The sequence below is a fragment of the Centruroides vittatus genome, unplaced genomic scaffold, assembly GCF_030686945.1.
Source record: "Centruroides vittatus isolate TY-2023 unplaced genomic scaffold, ASM3068694v2 contig_9, whole genome shotgun sequence".
NCBI lineage: Eukaryota > Metazoa > Arthropoda > Arachnida > Scorpiones > Buthidae > Centruroides > Centruroides vittatus.
Window position 1 is genome coordinate 99,620 of NW_027122589.1, and position 23,012 is coordinate 122,631.

Below are 23,012 nucleotides of genomic sequence, written 5' to 3' on the forward strand. Positions count from 1 at the left end.
TATGTGCTTAAAGAAACTGGCTCCCTGTTGTGGTATTTAATTCTTCAGTAGTAACATCTTGTTCTGTATAATTAAATGTGATGTTGTACGTACCAGAAACACTAGAATCTGAAAAATCAGTTGTAAGTTCAGTTGTTGAAATTTCGGAATCGGTTTCCGTTTCATTTTCTCTGCTTTCTGGTTTAGTTGTTGGCCACAATACACTAGTACTGTCAGAAATGGATTCAGTGGTTGTTAAGTTACTTTCAAATGAAGTTTCAGTTTCGGTGGTTTCCCATTTATCTGTTGTATCTGTTAAATTTTTCTCGTGTTCAGTTGAATCTGTTACTACTTCCGTATAACTGATTGTTGTTAGCGTTATTTCTTTTTCTGTTATTGAAACTGTAGTTGATTCAGAAGCATTTGAAATTTCCAAACCAGGACTTTTTGAAGAGTAAAGATCTGATGCTGTTGAATTCGGTAAAACGTCTTCAAATGTCGTCAAATTGTCAAATAAATGACTTGTTTCAGTTGAGAGTAAACTAGAAGTTGAAATATTTTGATCAGTATCATTTTGGAATCGATCAGTTTCAGTTATATTCGATTTTGTAAATGTTTCTGTTGTAGTAATGTAGTCCGTAGTTATTTCTGCTGTAGTAATAGAGTCTGTAGTTGTTTCCATTTCATGGTATGATTCTGTTTCATTTAAAGGCAAGTCTTCTGTTCTCGTATTAACACTTTCTGTAGTTGTTTCCGTTCCATGGTATTTTGTAGATGATGATTCTGTTTCATTTAAAGGCAAGTCTTCTGTTCTCGTAGTAACACTTTCTGTAGTTGTTTCCGTTCCATGGTATTTTGTAGATGATGATTCTGTTTCATTTAAAGGCAAGTCTTCTGTTCTCATAGTAACACTTTCTGTAGTTGTTTCCGTTTCATGGTATTCTGTAGATGATGATTCTGTTTCATTTAAAGGCAAGTCTTCTGTTCTCGTAGTAACACTTTCTGTAGTTGTTTCCGTTCCATGGTATTTTGTAGATGATGATTCTGTTTCATTTAAATGTAAGTCTTCTTTTCTCGTAGTAACACTTTCTGTAGTAGTTTCAGGTTGAGAGATGGAAATACTTATATCAGTACCATTTTGATCCGTTAGTGTCATATCTGATGAAAGTTCTGTAGATAATTCTGTTTTATTTAATACAGTATCTCTTATCGTTGTTACTTCAAAAGTCGTTTCACTCCTTTCTCCAAAAACTGTACTGCTTACTCTAGTACTAGTTTCATGCGTTAATTTTGATGTGGATGTGGATGGTTCAGTAATGTCATAGAAGGTAATAGGAACCGTCGTGTCTTCCTCTGATCCATTTTTTGTTAGATTTAATGTTGTAGTTTCTACCGACGTGGTGATATCTTCAGTTACATTCGATTCGGTAGTTGTTTCATTTCCTTTCTCTCTAGAAAGCGTGGTGTTTTCTGTTATGTCATTGCTATTCGTAGATTGTGTTGTAGTTGCAATTGATTCAGTACTATAATCGGCAATACTGACACCAGTTTCTGTTTCTGATTCAGTTGTTTCTGGAAACTGGGTAGTGTAAGATATATTTAAATCAGATGTTATGTTATTTGTATCAACACTTTCAAGTGTTGAATTAATATATAAAGAAGACAAATTTTCTTCGGTAGTTGAGGTAAAGTCGTAGGATAGTGTACTATACGTAGTTTTTTCAACTATATTTGAAGATATAGTTGTAGCTTCTTCTGTAGTTTCAAATGTTAAATTAATTGTAGTATCATTTACTGACGTTATCACAGAACTGTCTGAAGATGGAGACAAATTTGTTGGTGTAGACGTTTCATGTGTATCCTTCGCTTCTGAAACTGTTACATTTTCAATTAAACTGTTCATAAAACTGTTTGTTGTAGACCAGTTTTCCGTTGTTTCATTATTTTCGTTATGTATAGTGACTGTTACGGCCTCACTTGTTTCAACGGAATCATCTGTGCTATTTATCGTTACCTAAAATACAATAAATAAATATATAACAACATATTAAATTAGGCTTAATTTAGAAGTTTTGAAATTACATAATATAGAATGTTACAAAAGTCCCAAGTAAACGTAAGAAACAAGTGCAAAATTTATCATATTTGTATTCAAGACTGAATTAATGTATTGTTGGATTGGATTAGATTTTTCGTACTCATTTAGCATTAAGCGACGCGACACGAATGCATTCCGTCGCGCACTAGCGCGACGAAATCAGTGATGTGAATCGATTGGCATAAGGCATGATCCAATATGTTATTTGCCTTCATTGTATTGAGGGTCTCCAATATTGCCAGACAGAGGCGTAGCTAGTGGGGGGCGGTGGGGGCGGCCCGCCCCGGGTGTCACCCGTGTAGGGGTGACACCCGGTAGGCCTGTGCCTAAAAGTAAAAATAAAAAACAAAAAAAATGATCAACGGCTCGCCTCACATGACAGTTTCTTCGCTATGAGGAGACGCCACGAGAGCTCGCACCAGCTGAAAATCTTACTGTGATTTATTCTATAAATCTAAACTCATACGTCGCGACATCGCATATTCAATATAGCGTTCATGTTGCTCGAGTGCGAAGATATTACAATTCAAGTGTTTTATAAAAGAGTTAAAAAAGGGTGACACCACGATATCCGCACCGGGTGTCACCCATGCTATCTACGCCACTGTTGACAGATAGGCAGATTACGGGGGCTATATCACGCAAAGGGTCATTCTTGGATCCATTGTTTCTTTTAGTTTCTTTTTGTTCTTATGAATATGGCCTACAACTCTAGCTTAACGGTAAAGATGCCTAACAGTGATTTGTGACGGCAAAAATTGAACTGTTTCACCTTTTTGCCTTCTTTATTTTGTTTAAAAGCTCAGAAAAGCCACGCTCCCCTTTTTCCTCTTCCGTGTCTTCGTTAGTTAGATTCATCAAAGTTCGAAATGAGAAATGCCAGACGCAAGACAGAGCGAGACAGTCACATCTGTATCTCATCTCATAGGAATAACAGGCTAAATGGCAAAACCTACAAAACCTATGAAAGTGACAATTATTTGTTTCTAAAGTTTATAAAATTTATTTTTGCTTTTGTTTTTACTGTTAGAATTAATTATTTTTTTTAAAAAAAATTATTTTTCAAATAATCCACTGTTAACTTGTTTGCCTTACAAGTTAGTCCATGGGTTCGGCATTTCACGTTAGCTATACTGTTGAGAGAGATTGTTCACTATATTCAATTTGTATATGAAATAAGATTTTGTTCGTATTCTGTAGGAATATGGTACGTTATACTTTCAACTTTTTCCGAAAAAAGATAATAAAACGAAGTTATACTAGCTTGTAAGTGTATTAAAAGAAGTTGTAGTTGTGACAATACTCTATAACAGACATGGGCAAATGCGGCTCTTTTTGAGTTACATGCGGCTCTTGCTGAAAGTGTTAATTTCTGCTTTTTATTATTATTTTTACAATTTTATTTCTACAATTTTGTGAATATGTATAATTATATATATATAATATTTAGTAATTTATTTCCAAGTTCTCGACCCGGATGGGGGACACCCTATCCTTCCCTGCCTTACTATGCTATCCGCCACGACAGTACAGAACTGCGGCTCCCATGTATTTTGCAAAACCTACATTTCGGCTCCCACTGAATTCTTGCTTGCCCACCTCTGCTCTATAAAAAGAAAACGAAATAAGAATATGAAAATGTACAGTATTATTTTTTGTTTTCATTATTTTTCCCCTCTTGAAATCATCTTTCTGTTAAAATTAACATTCAAAACCTCTATGTAAATTATAAATAAACGAATATATTAAAAATATAAAAATATATATTTAAAAATTCAAACTTTGTATATAATTTCTTACTTCAGTGCGTACGTAACTAGTTGATAATCCGAGGAACAACATGCCTAAAATAAAACAAATATAATAATTAAAAAATATAAAATATATAATAGCTGTTAAAATAAAAGAAAAAAAAATCTACAAAATAGACAAACTATTCATTTTTATAGTGTATTTATATATTTATACATTTACAGCATAAGATCCAGCAGGGTCATTTGACCCGGGCCGAAGCCCGGTAATAGTATATGTTGGAGCTGGGGTCAAATGATCTGCTGAAAACCTTTTAAAACAATTCAAATGATATAAATATTTAACTGTAAATTTGACCCCATTCCACATCACCCGATCCCATTATGTGTCTGGCCGAACCCCATAATTGGCTTGCTACAAAAGATCTTAATTCTACAGGACTGAAAGAGTTAAAAAAAAAAGAAAAACTAAATTTTAATTAGTTTGCGTTTCCAATGTACAGTATTTGAATGAAAGTTATCTGTAAATGTTTCATTTTAATGTTATAGCGGTTTTCATTTGATTCAGTACTACATATCCTATCAAGATCTATGATAGCATCATATTGAATTAAATGATTACAGAAAATTTAATTAAAATAATTTTTAACTGAAACCATAAAAATTAATTTCTCGATTTATTTATTGATGAATTTTTCTTATTTGATTTCTCTCTTTAATTTTTTGTTCGTAATTTTTACCTGTTTTTACTTTTAATCGGTGTTGTTGATTATTAATCTTTTGGGGCAAAATTATAAACATTTGCCCTATAATTTTGCAATAAAGTAAATCACTAAATAAATTTAAATTGTGTACAAGTTTTTCGTTGAAGATTTACCACAGTCTTCTTCTATTATATAGACTAGTCCAAAAAAAAAAAATTCTCACTAGTTTATCATTAGATTCTAAGCAGCTTGTTTTGAATTTTTTATGGCCTTTTTTTCGATAACTTTTTGCTATACTTTTTATATTTCAATATGTAATAGAAGCGTAATATTCAAAAGCGAAATAGAAGCAGAAGAATAAAGCACGTCTGTCACCGACAAAATAAAGCAAAAAGTTTGACAAAAAGAAGTTTGAGACTACGATAACCTTTTGATGACATTCTAAATTAAGAACAAAAGATAAATACATCACTAAACAATTAACTGTATTATTGATATGACATTATCGTCTCTTCTATTAATCAACCGTATAGAAAAATATATTATATAAAATCAAATTAATGATTCACATGAAAGATGTCTCTGTGACAGTTTTTTTAAACATTTATATTTCTAAAAATCAAATATATATTCTTAGTATTTTTTAGATTTATTTTATCTCGAATTACATTCCTTCAGAGACCCAATTGAGCCCACTTACAATTAATTATCTTTAAACAGTACGTGATTATAAACATTTTCCAGACAATTTTTATGGGAAAAAAGTAAGTTACCTTCAATTTATGGGGGAAAAAATTAAAGATACTATCAAGCAAGTAACCTAAATATACTTTGTACAATAGATACTATTAAAAATTTTCAATGTATTAACTACATTTTTCCATCAGCAAACTAGCATTTTAGTTGTATAAATGTATAGATATTTTCTGTAATATTTATTTTATATAAACGTTAAATATTGTATAAATAAATGAATTAAAATATAATTTCTATTATAAAATTCTACAATATATTTGGATATTTAAATAATAAAAGAGGTTACAATTGTAATAGTAAACTTATTATAGAATAGGCTTATATGATTTTTTTACGCTTCCTTCTTCAATGTTTGAAATTGGTATTAAAAATATAAAACGAAAAATTACTTGTAAGATTCCATCAAGAGGCCACCATCGTGCTTCGGTTATTAAAATACAAAGAATTACTTTTTACAATTATTATTCGTGTAACTTCTGGGCCCTGTTGTATGAAAATTACAAGTTACAAGCTATTAATTACAGCTACAAGACATAATACGTGTAGTTTGTAAGTACTGTTCTTGCAGGTTCTTACTGATTATAAGTAACATTATGCAATCAGAATTGCTTACGACTAGTGGCTTGTAAAAAACTTATAGCTTGTAACTTGTAAAAACATTCTTATTAAACACATTTTTCTTGTTACAAGCTTTGCAAATTACAAACGTTTTATGTAACAGGGCCCTGATTATATGAAAAATCGCGTAACCAAAGGATATAACCTCGACATTTTTACAAAAACAGCGTACAGTATATATAGAGTATGGTGTATAGCACTGTATACAGTCCAACCCTAGTTATAATGTTTCAATATGTTCATCTATTGAAAATAATATATTGAATTTCGATTATTTAATTTAAAAATAATAATAAGCAAATTATAATGTTAAAAATACTGGAAAAATATATTCTAATTTCGTAAAGTTTTAAAAAATATTTTTCTGTACTTTATGTAAGTCTATAAATATGAGATTTGGGAGAAGTAAAATAGAGTTAACTAGTTACAATTATACGGTTTACTCCTTTCCAGAAACCATAAAAAAATAGGATAAATACATATTTTTTCTATTTATCAAAATTAACTTATTTACACCATTTTCGTATCATGTTATTTTACGTAAAAAATAAATAATAAATAAATTTTTGGACTTGTGTCGGGATCCAGATAGATCGGAGCTAAATGGCTCGATGGTTCTGATTCATCTGTAGGCTATTTGTATTTCTAGTTACACAGAAGTTTCATGAATAACATTTCAAGATTTGTCTTTAATAAATTTTATTAATGAAAGTAGTGTTTTTCTGCATATATCGACTTTTATTTTCATTACTAACATTGGTTTTTGTATGATTTCGTGGAAATATTTACAAAACATACATAATTCATTTAAATACTACCAAAGTCCTTATTATTAAAGCTCGTATTGATTTTACATGTATTTTCTCATCAAACTAAATCGAACATTTAAAACAAGAGTCAAATTACAAATTTTAAATAAAAAGGGGATTTTATACACAAAAATATTTAAAAAATTTCCTGTCTTTAAAGTTATTTCTTTTTAAGACCATACTTTGATATATTAAATTTCTCTAGCAACAATTTCAAATTGTTAAAGACATTTATTTAATAATATAAAATTTCTGTGTAATAACTTTAAAAAATTCAGTCCTATAAATTATCTCTTAAACCGAATGGTTTTTATTGCACGAAATCATCAAACTTTATACAGTATATCTTAAATCCTTTACAAGATAATGTAGAAAACTATCGGAGATATCTCTGTAATGTGACAGCATATCTTGAATTTCTTTGAAATAAACGAAAGACACAAAGGTCAGAATAAGAATTCTTTTCTTGTGCCTTCTTATTCAATGTAGGTCCAATCAAAGAGGGCATTTGGGGCCAGCCGGACAAGAGGACCTTTGGCAAGAGGGTACAATGGAGCCAAGCCAAAAAATAGGAAAACAGCTAAATATTAAATACCCTTATTTTCTTATCAAATTTATTATTAAAAAATACGATTTTTTACTCTTTTTTCGTTAATATACTGAAGATCTTAAAAAAAGTAAAGGACGTGACTCTCTCTAGTTTACAAAGAAGCCCTGTTCAAAAACATTTTAGGCATCCTTTTAACTGTTTTAATTTTATTTTTATTCGAATCTGTTATTTATTTACTGCTTCTTTATTTTTGTGATTATTGCTCAGCTGAACTTCAAATCTCAGTTTGTCTCCATTTCATAATGATAGCATATCCAATTTTAACATTTTAGTCTTTTGTTTTAATATAGGCCTACGTTCTAATAAGAATAGTATGTCTGAAGTAATTATAATTAGCTTCTCCCCAATTATAGAACGAAGAAATTGCTAATTGCAGAAATTTCTTACAAATAAATGAATAAACTGCACGAAGAATATGTTACATTTGTCAGCTACATTATTTAGTAAACTGTTACAAAGTACAAATGATAGCACTTCTGGTATGCATTTCATCAATTATGAAATGTAATAACATAGTTAACAGATATGATATTACTATAGAAGACTAATTAAATTCTGATTTAGAGAAATATATTCATATATTCGTTTCATAAATAAAATAATATATAAAAAGTAATTAGATATGAGCACCCACAAAGATAGACAGAAGGATACGCGATCCACTATGGATGCTTATCATAGCCACTGTCGTGCAGAACCTCAGTGAAACCTCCAATATAAGGACAAAATTTCTCAAGGATCCAAAATTCTTATAGATCTCAGCGGTAAACCAAAGTAAAAATAAACTGAATAGAGCTGTTTACTTTTTGCATAAATGATTAATATTCTAATGAAAATAATTCAGATATAAATCATAATGGAATTCACACTAACATGTTTTCCACAATATACAAAGCTTTTATAAAAGACTTATTAAATTACATATTACACATTTAATATCTAATATTTACGTAGTATTAAAAGAAATTACATATTAACATACTTATGCAATTCGATATAGTTTTCAGATGTTATTTTAAATATCAAATTCTTTTAAATTTAAAACAAGTTTTTTTTTTAAGATAACAAACATTACCTTTGTTCATTTTTCCAGCCAATTTGATTACATGAAATGGTATAAAGTTCCTTGTGTTCGAGTCTTTGAATATTATCGTCTATAAAACATACAGTTACGCATAATTTGTGATTAATAGGGTGGAACCCAAAATTACTGAATTTAGCACATTAAAACACATTTATTTGATTTTTTCATTACAATATTGCAAAAGAATTTACAAAACAGGAAAAAATAATTGGATAAGATAAACTATACATGTAATTTTTTAAATATAAGAAGTATACAAAATATATGATGTCATTTCGCCGCATGTTGCCACTCCTCCAAAAATATTAAACGTTCCTTTTGCTAATAATTAAATCCATTCTATAATTGATAAAATTAAGACAAACGCATTGTGTATTGGTGACAATTAGATCTATTCTGTAACAAGGATAATTGATAAAGTCATCATAGCCAATTAACTATTAATAACAAAATCTAAATTCAAATATGGGGTATTGCAATTGTAGCGTGTAGGGAAGATTAAGATAAAATCAACTGATTGTATATTTTTTACAGGATGCATAAGACAACAAGAATTTTAGTATTAGGTATCAGATTTACATTGTCCTGTTATCTAGCTACTAATTTCTATGAAATCCTCCAAAAACGAATTCTTCTAAAATCAAATAAGTAACTGTTAACAGATATTTTGGAACCATTTACTGAAATTAGTTTTCTAGATGTTAATCAAATGAACAAATTGTATAGACAACGAACAATTATTTATTGTGACATCATTACAATTCCAGGCTGAAATTTTTAATCATATTTTCAATTTATTTAATTTAAAATATATGCTCTCCACCTCAAATTAGTATTGGCTTGCCCCTGTACATCATACTTTTCCGTAAGCAACGTGCCAATTTCTAACTCTTTTCAGGGAAAAATTTTTGAATTGAAATAATGTGACATCCAGTTTGAATCGGAAGTTCATATACAGTTAATCGGAACTTTTTGTCCCTTAGCTTTCTATATCTGGTCTTGACTTTCATGTATCTCCATTCTCAAGATTAAAGAAAGACAGACAGACGACAGTGAGAATTTACAGGTTTATAGTTTTTTCAAATTATAGCCCAATTGCTATTGACCCTTGATATAATAGTCAAGATCTATTGCCCGATAAATGCCAATTTGTCCTTTGTATCAGATGTAATGACCAATTACGAAACGAATTTTACATGAGATACGATAAGAGATTCAAATATCTGAATTATGTTAAATACATAGGAAACAAACATTGCAGTCCCAAATAGGGAATTGCCTTACTGTTATCTGGGCATTGGCATTAATTTCGATCATATTTCCACACATGTGGTTCTAAAAATTGTAGAAAGCTGTAGACGAATAGGCATTTAAACAGTAACTTCCGACATACTGCCTAGTGACCGATATTCAGTATCAACGTTAACGGTGTGATACCGTTAACTGTATTTCAATTTCAAAAATACCTTGGAACAAGCAGATTTAGTTCATTGTTTCCGAAATTCGTTTCATCAAGATCAATAAAATCGAGGGTCAATATTATACCGTAAAGCAACAACGCTAACATATTAATAATAATAATGGAATAAGGTTATAATTTATTAATTTATAACCTTAATTCATTGTTTACTAAAAAAATTCAATGGTACAAGATTAAATCTTCATAAATATTGTTTAATAAAGTATAGTTTTTCATACTTTTAGTAATATAAGTAAAAAGTGTTATGGCTCAGTATTACCTTTCAGTATCCAGGTTTAAAACCACTGGTTTAGTATTTAACTTTTATATTTACAACTATATTAAATGATCATTTAAAAATGAGCAGCAATTATGTCTGTTAGATATAATATAGTTTAAGTAGTAATAAAGAACAATGATGTGATAGCGCATATCACGCTATCACATCATTGTTCTTTCTTGTTCTTCTTAAATACTTATAGTAATACAAATGGCCAGGATAAAGAGCAATGAGAATGTTTTTTTCTGTTTTTTTTCTTTATTATTCATTATATTTTATTGACATTAATATGATATCACGCATTGCATTCTTTATGTTGATAACTTAGAAAACATTCTCGCTTAGATAAGATTCTTAAGCTATTAATAATAAAATAATATTACCTAATTATTGTTTAGAATTAGTACAGTAAGATCTATATTCTACAATAACACTCCTTTAAAAATTTCCAAAATAATTCACCGAAATGTGCAAGTTGCTATTATGAGATGTTACTTATGTTATGCTTATTATCAAGGTTCGATTCATATATATATATAAGCATAAGAATACAAGCAATATTGCCATCAAGACCTCAATTAATTTATTCCATTCAATTTTTCATTATTAGAAAGCTTGTAGTATATCAAATTTACATATAAAAATAAATAATTTCAATTGTAGTAAATATAAGCGAATTGTTGTGTATACCTTCATGTGATCATTAAAGACAAATTTTTACCCTATTGAAAACTAGAAATCAAGATTTCTACATGAATTTTAGTCCTGTAGCCAGGAATAAACTGTTGGAGACTAGATTTATAAATGAGAGGCAAGCAGAAAAAATCGTGATTGATATTTTTCTCTTTTAAAGCTATTAGGTTTGTTATCCACAGTCCATCACGTGTAAAAAAACAGCCTAAGTTTATGTAATAAAATCGAAAGCATATACGTAATACTTTATATGCTTTCGCATACACAACATATAAGCCGAAGGGGAATAGTCCCCGTATGTAAGGCTCTATTTATGGAAGGAATATTAATCTACATTTAATTCTTAAAACTAGTATACGTTCAATAAATAATTAAAATAAATATAGTTTAAAATTATTATGCATTATTTTAATAATGTGAAGCTACAAGCTGTAATCATATTTACATATCTTAAATTTTTATTTGCACCTTAATGTATTATTCTGATAACCAGAAATTAATATAAGCAAGTAGTTGAATCATTTTCTGGTAATTGCATTCAGCTTATGACGAGCATATTACTTGGTAATTATCTACAAAAATAATTCAGGTTTTGTAAAGAAAAATTAAGTGAAATAAGATTAAATATGTTCTGAAGAAGAAGAGAACTCTAAAGATATGAAAATAATTAATTTTAATTTCTTAATCTTAATCTTGATCTGTGTATAGAATGAAAATAATATTACATTCCTTAATAAGAATTTAGGATATACTAACATATCGCTCTCATACTACAAACATACTATTTACCTATTACTCACATATGTATTCATATATTTGGGTTAATTTCACATGCCACTTACAATTTAACAACTGTGAAAAAAGGAATCCTTCCGTTGACATCTTAAAATAATAAATTATCATCCGAATTACTTTATGTTATTCGTCATTGTGACATTTTCATCTATACAGAAATTATTTAATTTATTATTAGGAAGCAAACCCGTCTAAACGATTGTATTTTGACCAGAATATCTTAAATTAACATTATCAATGTCAGATGTTTATCTAAATACCAAAATCTAAAAGTAAATAAGTTTATAAATTATCTAATTGACATAAATATTTAAAAAATCTAAAATTTAATTTGTTTAATGTTATCTTATCAAGTATATATTTTTATCAGTAAATATTTTTACATTTATAATCCTAATAAATTCCTTGTTTTTTTGTCCTTATTTGATTTTATGATATGTTCTAGATTTATTTATTACTGTATATGATATTGTAAAATAATAAAAATCGATGATTTTTATTACTTTAACTAGAGCTATAATATGAAATAATATAATGTTTCTTTTATGTTATGATAAATATTATTAAAAAGTTATCATTTTTGTCTCCAATATACATTAAGAAAATACATAAAAATCGATTAAATATATTTCTAAAAATCCTATATGATATTATTGTAATCAATGTGAAGTTGAATAGTTCAATATAGTAGTAAATAGTTTAATTTATCAATAATATAATATTGATTATATTATTATAATTAATAATTATAATTAATAATAATATAATATTAATAAAATCTTGCATTAAACACAGTCTTTTAGATGTGGTGAGAGACCCGAACATTTATCTTTTAAGGCCGCAATGCTCAAAATAAAGGATTTTCTTCCTTCCCTTAATACACAAGAAATGCTATGAAATGAATAATTCATAACATACTTTTGAGGCCCGTAACAAATGATTCTGGTGTAATGAATTTTGTAATTGGCATGAAAACGAATCTAAATTGAAAAACATGGTATATGTATGGTATACGCATGAAATTAATGCGTATGATTATAGTTAAATTGCTTGGACAGCAGTCGAAACAATCGTTTGGAATATTTCCCTAAACTTTACTAATTATATATATATATATATATATTTATTTATTTATTTATTTATTTATTTTTCATAAGCTATATATAAGTATTTAGCGTTTAATTTTGATAACAATGATCTACTGAATCGTTTATTACATACAGATGAGTTCATTTGAGTTATATACAACTAGTCTTTAACTTACATTTTTGGATCGTTCGGACACTTTATATGTAAGTCAATTTTTAACGTAACTAATAGCAATTATTAATATTTTAGTAATTTTTATTAGTGTTTCAATAATAAGTAATAAAAGAAATAATGATTAATGCTTAGCAATCGAATCGCTGTCATATTATTGACAGATCAAGAGAGAAAGGGATGGGTGTGATGATAGCAATACAAACAGAAGATGGCAATTGTATTAAGTGGGAGATAGATCACTTGGACGTTTGGAGAGACGTCGTGACATGAATGGCCGGATGCACTGTCTAAAATGAGAACATTTTTGAAAGCAGGTTGTTTTCTTGGCAGCGTTTTTCCACTGTGGGAACAAAATAATTAAACGAACCAATCGTCCGAAAAATGGAATGGATAACTATCCACATATTCAAAATGCGGATAGTTATCCATGCCATTTTATTGATCGGCGAGGATTTTCCGGTAGGAATGAGAGGAGGCCTTAAGTTGTAAGTTCCTAAGGAATTTCCCAGCAGAAATATGATCCTACTTTTGGAAGCTTTGTGGCCCTGGAATTGCGGTTTCCTTCCTTCTAACAGCATTTTATTATAGGAAAAGCCAGTCCCATCAACATTGAAAATTTGTCCGGAGCATAGTATCCTTTGTTAATGATTTTTTAAGTATCGCGGAGAAGTGATTTGCAGCCCCGACATCATAGCTTGCAGCATATTCGAAAATTTTCACATTATGAATCCATAAACCATTTCCGAAACTTTGAAATCAACACCTGCTGGCTGAAAAGGATTGAATGCCGTCCAGGTACTAATTGATCTTAATGTCTTCAGAAAGACTTTTGGACTTGATTTAAATCAAGCGCAAACTTAGATGAACATGCTATTGAGCTAGGACTTCATCAAAATCGTTAATAATTTCGCCATTTCACTAATGACCCATTCACGTTTTTCGTAATTATTATTTCCTTCATTATAGCTGGGCAATTAGCTGGCCAGCTCTTACACGAGTAGCATTTTGGCAATAGCGCTGACTGTGAATGGTGCATAGGAAAGTTCAAAACCAATTGCGGAAAAAGATTTGGCCATCCTCATGCTTACGGATGATTTTCATTTTGGTTTCCAAATCAATTGGCCAATGCTTACAAGAAGTTTCTTCTTTTTCGTCATTTGATCGTTATATACCAGAATAATATAATAAGTGTGGCTGTATATTTTTTAGAATTCAAAAATAATAACTAGCAATCAAAAATATGACGAAAACATTCACAAGGAGTTATTGTTTGGTTAGTTTGCTTCAATGTAGCTATTTCCCTTACTTATGTCTTCACTAATTTATATACAGTAGGCCTATTGTTTATGAATGGAGAGCTGTCTAGCTGCACTTTTCCAGTCTCATAAAAAAGTATAAACATTGAAATATATATTAACATAATCTATTTTTTACTGACCTAATGTAATTAAACTGTCGTAATTTTTATTAAATACAGTAATTGAAAATACTATAATTTAAGCAAAATTAACGGCGTTTCTGTTTATACATGAAAGCCGTAGAAGCTTGCAAGTAAGTCAGAAGAAGGCTGAAAACTATCTGCATATGAACGGTGGAAGTAAAGAATGAAGAAAGAAAGGAGAAATCCAAAATAAAAACATGGAGCAATGTTGAAATATGAAAAATATTTACAATGAACAAGCATACGAAATGAAATTTTGTGAAAAGTAAATGCTAAATGAAACTTGTGAAATAATAAACTAATTGATACCAACTTTACTCATTACAGAATAACTAGATTTTCAGATATATTTTTATTTTATAATTTTTTAAACTATAAAATAAGAAAGACAAATAAATGAATCGTGATATTTTTATATCAATTCATATTAAATATTTAATAAAAGACAAACAATGAGTCTCGATATAAAAATATCAATATCATTGTTTGTCTTTCTTAATACAGATTGATTTCTAAATTAATTCTCACTATAATATGGGGATGGCCAAACCTTATCACGATAAGATCCATGAATCAATTAGAAATACACGAGAGCGTATTCCCTATTGGGATAATATATTTAGTTAAAATACTAGAATTATCACTGTTATATAATATATATCATTGTTTATTGGTACTTTATGACCGCCTAGGTGAACATTAGCCTACGCTTCACTAATGTATACTTAGCTGTCAGTTGCCTGTTCAAGGTTAAGTTGCGAGTTACGCTTCTAATCTATATGTATCTTACAATACACAATAGCAAACTTACAAAATATTATATGTGTAAGTATTATGTACCGAGTTCATAAAACAAAATTATATAAATATACAGAAACCGCAGTAAGGGTCTAGAAGAGACGGAGTTTGGCCACCGTAGATGTAATATATTAGTAACATGTATCATAATTACGTCGTCCATTTTTTACATAAAGATACAGTAATTATAATCATGTAAAAACATTTAATTATAACATTATACAGATTTACAACTTTATAAATCTACTTAAAATATTAGCTTAAACGTTCAAATAAATCTTAAATTACTATATACTGTGATAACTAATATTATTTATTATTTTTGAATAACATTTTATTGAAATATAACACCAATAAATTTTAATTCGTTTCATATTTCGTATGTAATTTCAATTAAGATTCTAAAATAATATTCCATTCTATAATCTAAGAATAAGAGAGAGAAATAGGCCTATGTCGAATAAACTTCATTCAATTCCATTTCTGTTTTTCTAAATCATATTAATTAATACAAAGAGAGACGTTTGGCATTCGAAGGCTAATTAATTTTAATTGAAAAATATTTTAAATATCATGACAAATGCGAAATCAAAGATTAAATAGTTCCAAATTAAATATTGAAAAGTCAAACGTTTGTTGTTTTTAATCAAGTCCAGATAGATGCAAACGGGCATTTGACTAAGGGATTTCTAAATATGATATAAAAATGATATAAATTAAAAGTTTTTTCTTTTTATAAATGATGAAGAATTTGTTTATTTATTCGCATGTTTTTTTTATTTATTTATTTCCAGCCCTTCGGAAAGGGTGGGCTCTTCATTTGTAAATGAACAGGGCCCTGAGAGAATAAATTCTATTGTTTAAAATTCTATCTTAAACAATAAAATTTATTTTGTTTTTATTCTGTTTTGTTACATTTTCTTTCTTTTTTTTTAATTAAATAAGCTTTAATTGTAATGCTTCGTGATGAACGTGGCAATAGTAGGCTAAAATAACCAAACTCTTAATATGGTTTTCGTTTTAATGTTTGTTGATACTTTTTGCCAGGCAGCGCCGAGAATATCTGCTAGTTTATAGATAAAATTTAAAAATTAATATTAAATAGAGTGACGCAAAAGTCAGTTATCCGCGATATATTTAATTTTAATAGCATGTATCCGTTTCAAACTGGTTTTAACCGTTCTTAAAATATATCTCAGTTTTCTATGCTACTCTGTGCATTTTAATGTTCATTTAACTGATTAAAATCATAAATTTAATAAAAACACTCAACATTCATAAAAAAAATTCCTGATATGATTTAAATTAAAATAAAATCTAACTAAAGAACAATTTCATTATATTTAAAGAATGCCAAATAAGAGAATATTCGATTATTTTCATGAACAGAACTCGATCTATATCATGTGACTTCGTTACATATTGTTTAAGGGTAAGAAAATACATACATTTAAATTGAAAGACACTGAAGACACACGAAACTACGGATGTTTTATTAATATAATAATTAATATTATTGCACTGCAACGTGTTATAATTAATTCACATTAATCAGCAGATAATATCACGCAGAAAAACTAAATTTTCGTATTAAATTTCAATTTTGACTTTCAAATTAGTAAAATTAATATATATGAAAATGAGAAACACGAAATTTCTGATAAAATTAAGAATGTGTTTATTTATTCCTTAAAAAAAACAACCTGTGAAACAATCGATAATTATAAACGTAATCCATAGTCCCATTCTTAATAACGACATATTAAGATCAATGTTATTTTTGGCTATAATTAAGCTAATTAATTACAAACTTTGCCTAAAGATGGGAGATTAAGCCGCCATTTTGTGCTTAGATTCTAAAAATAATTAGAATTAAGAATTTTTCGGAATTTAAATATACAAATAATACATCAAACAGCTGGATTATTTTGTTCTAATTAGGATAATCAAATTAGGAATTTGGCATAAAAGTAATAAATTAAGTTGCTATCTTGTGTTAACGTTAAAAAAAATCAGAATTTAAAATAGGAAGGCTCAAAAATCAATCAACTGAGACACGTTCACTTAAAAAAACATTTCGATTACCCAATTTTTGGATCATCTCGTATATAACGAATTACGTTGAATATATTTTATCTCGAATGACAACTTTCGCATTCTGAGAAAATTAACATAACACACCTACAAGATTCTTAGAACTTTGATGAATCATTAACATAAATTCTTAATTATTTAATATTAATCACTATTTAACAACTTTTCGAAGCAATTATTCGTAATTTTCTATCATTGAAATTTAAAATAATCCATAGCAATTTTATAAAGTTCTTATATCAAATAATTATTTCATTTTGTGGTTAATTAATTTATAAGAAATTGGTGTTTGAATTTACTTCTTGTAACCGAACATTCCTGAGATATCTGCAAAGGATGAAGGTCAGTCCTTATTGAGATGTTTACGTAACTTAATTTACAGCTTTTACGCTCTTCCCTGAAAGCTTGGAAGGATAAACTAACTATTTGAAGCATTCCTTACGACGTATCCCTAGAGATATTTGACACTGGTTTCTAACTACCATTCATTTTACAATAAATTCCAAACATGTTATTTAAATCCCACTAGCAATTATTCTTATCAATTCAATTTTATAAAGTATTGATTTACACGAGTATAAAATTTATAATGTTCTATTAAGAGACTTGAAAAGGATAATTCAGTTTCTAATTTTGTATAGAATTAATAACTCTATAATGTAGTTATAATACAGAATTTATGTAATGTACTGTACTTTATAACACTTACTAATGACTTCTTACCATTTCCTGCGCTGTAAACAATCGAAATGTGATGCTTTTATCGTATAACATAAATTTAAAATATATATTAATCAAATATAAACAGTTATAATCTAATATTATGATAAATGAATATACTAAAAATCGCTATCTGAAAATAATAATTTACGTGTTATTATTGAAAAGTATAATAATTATGTATACTTGCAGCTTTCTGATATTATAAATTACATAAAGTTAGTTTAGAAAATACGTGTAAAGATTGTTTTCTGATGTTGAGTGTTACAAAATAGTTCACCTTCAATGTACAATATCACAATTATAACTTGATTCGCTGATACAACACTTACTCACATGTATGTAACTGATCACGTAGGCTGTACATGATATTTTGATCACTATAATGTAATTTGTTTCTAAACAAATATCTAAGGAGTATTTTCTCACATTATTCATATATTATTCTCTCTTGTAGCTAATGAGAACAAATAATTGAATGTCTCAAGACGTCAATTCTATACCATTTTTAAACATATATATATATATATATATATATATATATATATATATATATATAAATTTCAATACTTTTTACATATTTTTAATATAAATGTATGATTTGATTAAACTTCTTTATTAGAAAACATTTTCATTAGTCTATTTTGGGGTATTTAGTTGAATAGGATTTTGAGGATATTTTTTCAACTGAGGCACTTTATAGGGCATTTTAATTGTATTCGTGATACATAGAATTTTCGTAGAATTTACGACTGTCTGTTAACATAAAAGAAACACGCAAACGAAATTACATTTTTCCCATTGTTGTCGTAATATTCTTCAATATTTCATACTTTTACGAATAAATATACTTTATAAATACAATTTAATATATATTTTTAGTTATTATTTTAAATATTTATTATGCAGATATTTATGTTTATTAAAAAAATAAATAAATAAAATATCATGACATTCCAAAATACGTTGAATTATTTACATATTATTTTTATTTTTACAGATTAAATATAAAAATAAAATCAACTATTAAATTTCAAAGTTCGTGTATTAAAAATTTACTTTAATTTTTATTTATTAATTTATATATATATTTTTCTTTTATAAAAATTGAAATTTTATAATACTTTTATTAAATTAATCGTTCAAGTTCTTTAATATAAATTTATTATTATAAAATTTAATTTTTAAATGCGTTAAATCATTTTATTTTAATTATTATTTTTTTTAAATTTACTCTTACTAAATTAAATTAAATTTATTATTTTAAGATTAATTTTTAATTAATTAATCTTCAAAAAATAAAATATTTAATACAAATTTATTACAAACAATACTTAAGCCTATAAACAATTTATTTAGAATTTTTAATATAAATTTATTTAACAATATTATTCGTGTTTACAACAAAATAAATAACGGTCCAAAGGTCAGTTAAGCGTAATTTTTCCTAAAAAATTCAGCAACAGTCAAATGCAATAGTCAATATTATTATAATTCATTATAATGAAGTGTTTGAATAAGACAGCAATTAGAGTGAGTTTTTGGGCCACTCCGTACGAAGAAATTATATAGCATTTATAATTCGATGCGTAATATCTAATTTATTATTTTTATTTTATCAAATATAAAATCAATAATAATGTTATAAAATTACATATCTGAATTTATTATACAAAAATATATTTTTTAAATATTAAAAAAAAAATGTCAACATATTTTATATTTTAAATAATAAAATAGCGCATAATGGCATAATTATTGTATTAATAAAAATCATTATTGGCATAATTACTCACTCATACACTATAATTAGACATTTATGCGTATCATTTACGCTTATGAAACAATAAACTTATTAAAATGTATACTACACATAGAGACCGAGGTGCCAATTGCAGTGTTGGGCTAGACCAGCGCTTGTATGGGGTCCGAGGTAGAGAGGGCCCCTTTTACCCCGTTAATGGGCCCTTTCGTCATTTTTCTTTTTACTCAAATAAATCATTTAGAATGTTTCTTTATTAATAAAAATAATTCTTAAAGATTTTATTTTTTGTTAGTAAAAATAAGATTAATTTATAGGAGTAAAAACCACTAAGGCCCCTACGTGCTCCCCTGACAGGGGAAAAATCTCCAGTTTTTCCTCTCGACGGCCGTGCTCCGACTTTAGAAATACAGAGCCTCAAGATGTTATTTTTTATGCAAAATACATAATATGAAAGTGACGTAAATCATCTTTTGACTTTTGTGTGTTATAAATATATTTTTTTTTTATGCCCGTTATTCATATAATTTAATGGTTTTCAGAGAAAAATAGAACTTCACATTTGGTGACTGATTTGGGCCCAATCTCATTTATCTTAGCCTCTGTACACGTATATAAAATGTGAATATTAATTTTTAACTATTTTTTAGTTTTGAATGAAAGAATAGGTTGTGAGATTGAATGGGAATGAGATAAAATGGGGGCCCCACGGGCGTCGATCAAAAAGGAACAAGACGTGTTTCTTCCATATTTTTGTACCGCAAATTGTTCTCCTTCCAACGTATTTTTTTGTACCGTATTACAAAAATTAGAAGTAGAAATTTGCACTGTACACAATCAGGGGAGGATCTACATGGGGACTAATACGGCTTAAGCCCTAGGCCCCCAAGTGTCAAAGGCCCACAAAAGTTGAATTATTATCATAAATTTTTAATACTTTTTTATTAACAATGAGCACTTATCGTATAGAAAAAATATTTAATATTAATAATATAATAATAATGATAATTTATAGTATTGTAATCAATGTAATGTAATTGGTCAGTAATTAATCAATGTAATGTAATTGGTCAGTAATTAATCAATGTAAATATTTCTTTATTTCTTATGTTTTTTTATATAAGATATAAAGTTTGTCATTCAACACCATTTCATAAATAAATATATTTCAACTCTGATTTTGATGTTATTAAAAATGAATTTTAAAACCCTATTTAAAGATTCTTAATCTAACAAAAAATGGAGTCCCATTGGACTTCAATATGCCCTAGGCCCCGAAAAACCTAGATCCGCCCATGTACACAATACACAACAGGTACACTTATTTTTTACATCCACTCAAGACTCGACAATGAGAAATTTTCTTGTTGTCTTGGTCCAACCCCCCCTCCCAATGTACAGCACATACAGATTGACGCTGATGAGACCCGAATATCAGGGACTTCTAGAGCTTGTATGAAACCTGGGGGTAGAGCAAGACCCTTGTTTTAAATAAATGAAATACGTAGAATGTTTCACTATTAATAAAAAGTAGTCTTAAACATTTTACGTTTTTCTTTTTTGTTTTGTTAGTAAAAATAACACTAATTTATAGGAATAGGAACCATTATGGCCCCTAAGTTTTCTCCGACTTGGGGGAAAATCCCCAGCTCCCGTCTTTCGATGGCCCTGCTCATTATTTCGGCCCTATCTCATCTCATTTTCTTTCAGTTCCTTAATTAAAAAATTAATATGTATATTATAATGTGTCCATACGTAATATTATTCTATAATGTTACGCGAATATTCATTTCAATAAAAGCGTTTTATTTTAAAATTTCAAACACCGAAAATATATTATTTTACTTTCTGATTAACAGAAGTGACTTGAATTTCATTCATTTTAATTAAATTTATTTTTATAAAAATAAAAATAAGTATTAAAACGTAAATTATATTCACAGGTATATATTATATACTTTTAATTGTATTTATAAGTAAAATATTAAACAGAAATTAAAGTATTACTTGACCAAAAAAAATGACCCAATTAAAAATGAATATGAATAAAATAAAATATAATTATTTTTAAATTTTAAATATTTTTATAACATTTTAATATAATTTTAATTAATTAATTAATTAAAAAAATAAGGAAAACAAGAAACTCTTACCCAAAATGTAAACGAAAGAAGCCATCTTCTGTAAAAGAAAAGTCCCGAATTCGTAAGTTTTGAATGAAAACAGAAGAAATCCCGAGATAATTTCCTCTTGAAATTCTTTGATTTTTCTTTTCTTCTTCTTCTTTTTTTATAAACAAAATGACTTTCCTGAAAACCACAACGTTTCAACTTCTGCGAAGTGATGAAATCAGTTGTTATGCTCCATTTTCTGAAATTTTACACAACACTTTTCGTTTTTTCCTTGATGAAGAATTGGAAATGTTATTAAAAGTTATTTTTTACATATCATCATTTTGAAAACGGCACATAAAATATAAATAAAATGTTTAACATTCCTTGTAAATTTTCTTCACAAAACACTTTTACAAGTCTTGTCATTGGAAATCGAGAGAGTGACTTAGGGGGTTAAGCGAACTTACGATAACAAGGTGTCAGATTGCAGAACGTTACCGTTGGCAACTGGGATATTTTACTCTCTGACGTTACAAAACTGACCGCTGCGTGATGGTATGCCCAGGTCCTTTGTCTCAAAATCCTATTGGATAACAAAACCCAACCGTCTGAACAAAGTCTACACGTGTCTACTTGTTCTTTCTACTACAAAAATACGTTTTAATCATTAATATTCTCTAATTCATATCGCTGAAGTTTCGGATAATTCCCTATTTTAAGCATCATATACGAAGAATTATATTTTAACACGTGAATTGATACGGAACAAAACTTGAGAATTTATCGATATAGTAAAAAGAGCACAGAAAACTTTAACAGTATGGAAATTAATGGAAGAGAATTAAGCGTAATAAAATAGTAATAATTATACATAATTAGTATGCTTAAAATGCTTGCACGCTATTTACCATTAGAATGTGATCGAGTTTGCCTCTATAGCACAAATTTGAACTGTTTCGGAGTAAATCTTTAACATAATAAGTTTTAGTTAAAATGTAAGTAATTAATAGCTGTAAATTAAAATATTATACCATATTTTTAATAAAACATTAATAATTCATTTAAAGTATATATATTATATATATATATATATTGATAGCATTCAAAAGCAAAACTCTTCATAAATTATTAGAGCTTTCGAATATATTAATGCAAAATCAGTACTTACAATTAAGCCGTGTTAA

General features: G+C 27.8%; 1 protein-coding gene across 1 annotated transcript; it reads right to left on the reverse strand.

Moving 5' to 3' along the window:
- Positions 1 to 7: 7 nt before the first annotated feature.
- Positions 8 to 22,591, reverse strand: LOC136983969 (mucin-22-like). Its single transcript, XM_067280864.1, has 3 exons — positions 21,868 to 22,591; positions 3,878 to 3,921; positions 8 to 1,993 (listed from the first exon to the last, which is right to left on the reverse strand). Exons 1-3 carry the CDS (start codon positions 21,890 to 21,892, stop codon positions 8 to 10), a joined length of 2,055 nt encoding a protein of 684 aa, XP_067136965.1. The 5' UTR covers positions 21,893 to 22,591.
- Between the last annotated feature and the right edge of the window lie 421 nt (positions 22,592 to 23,012).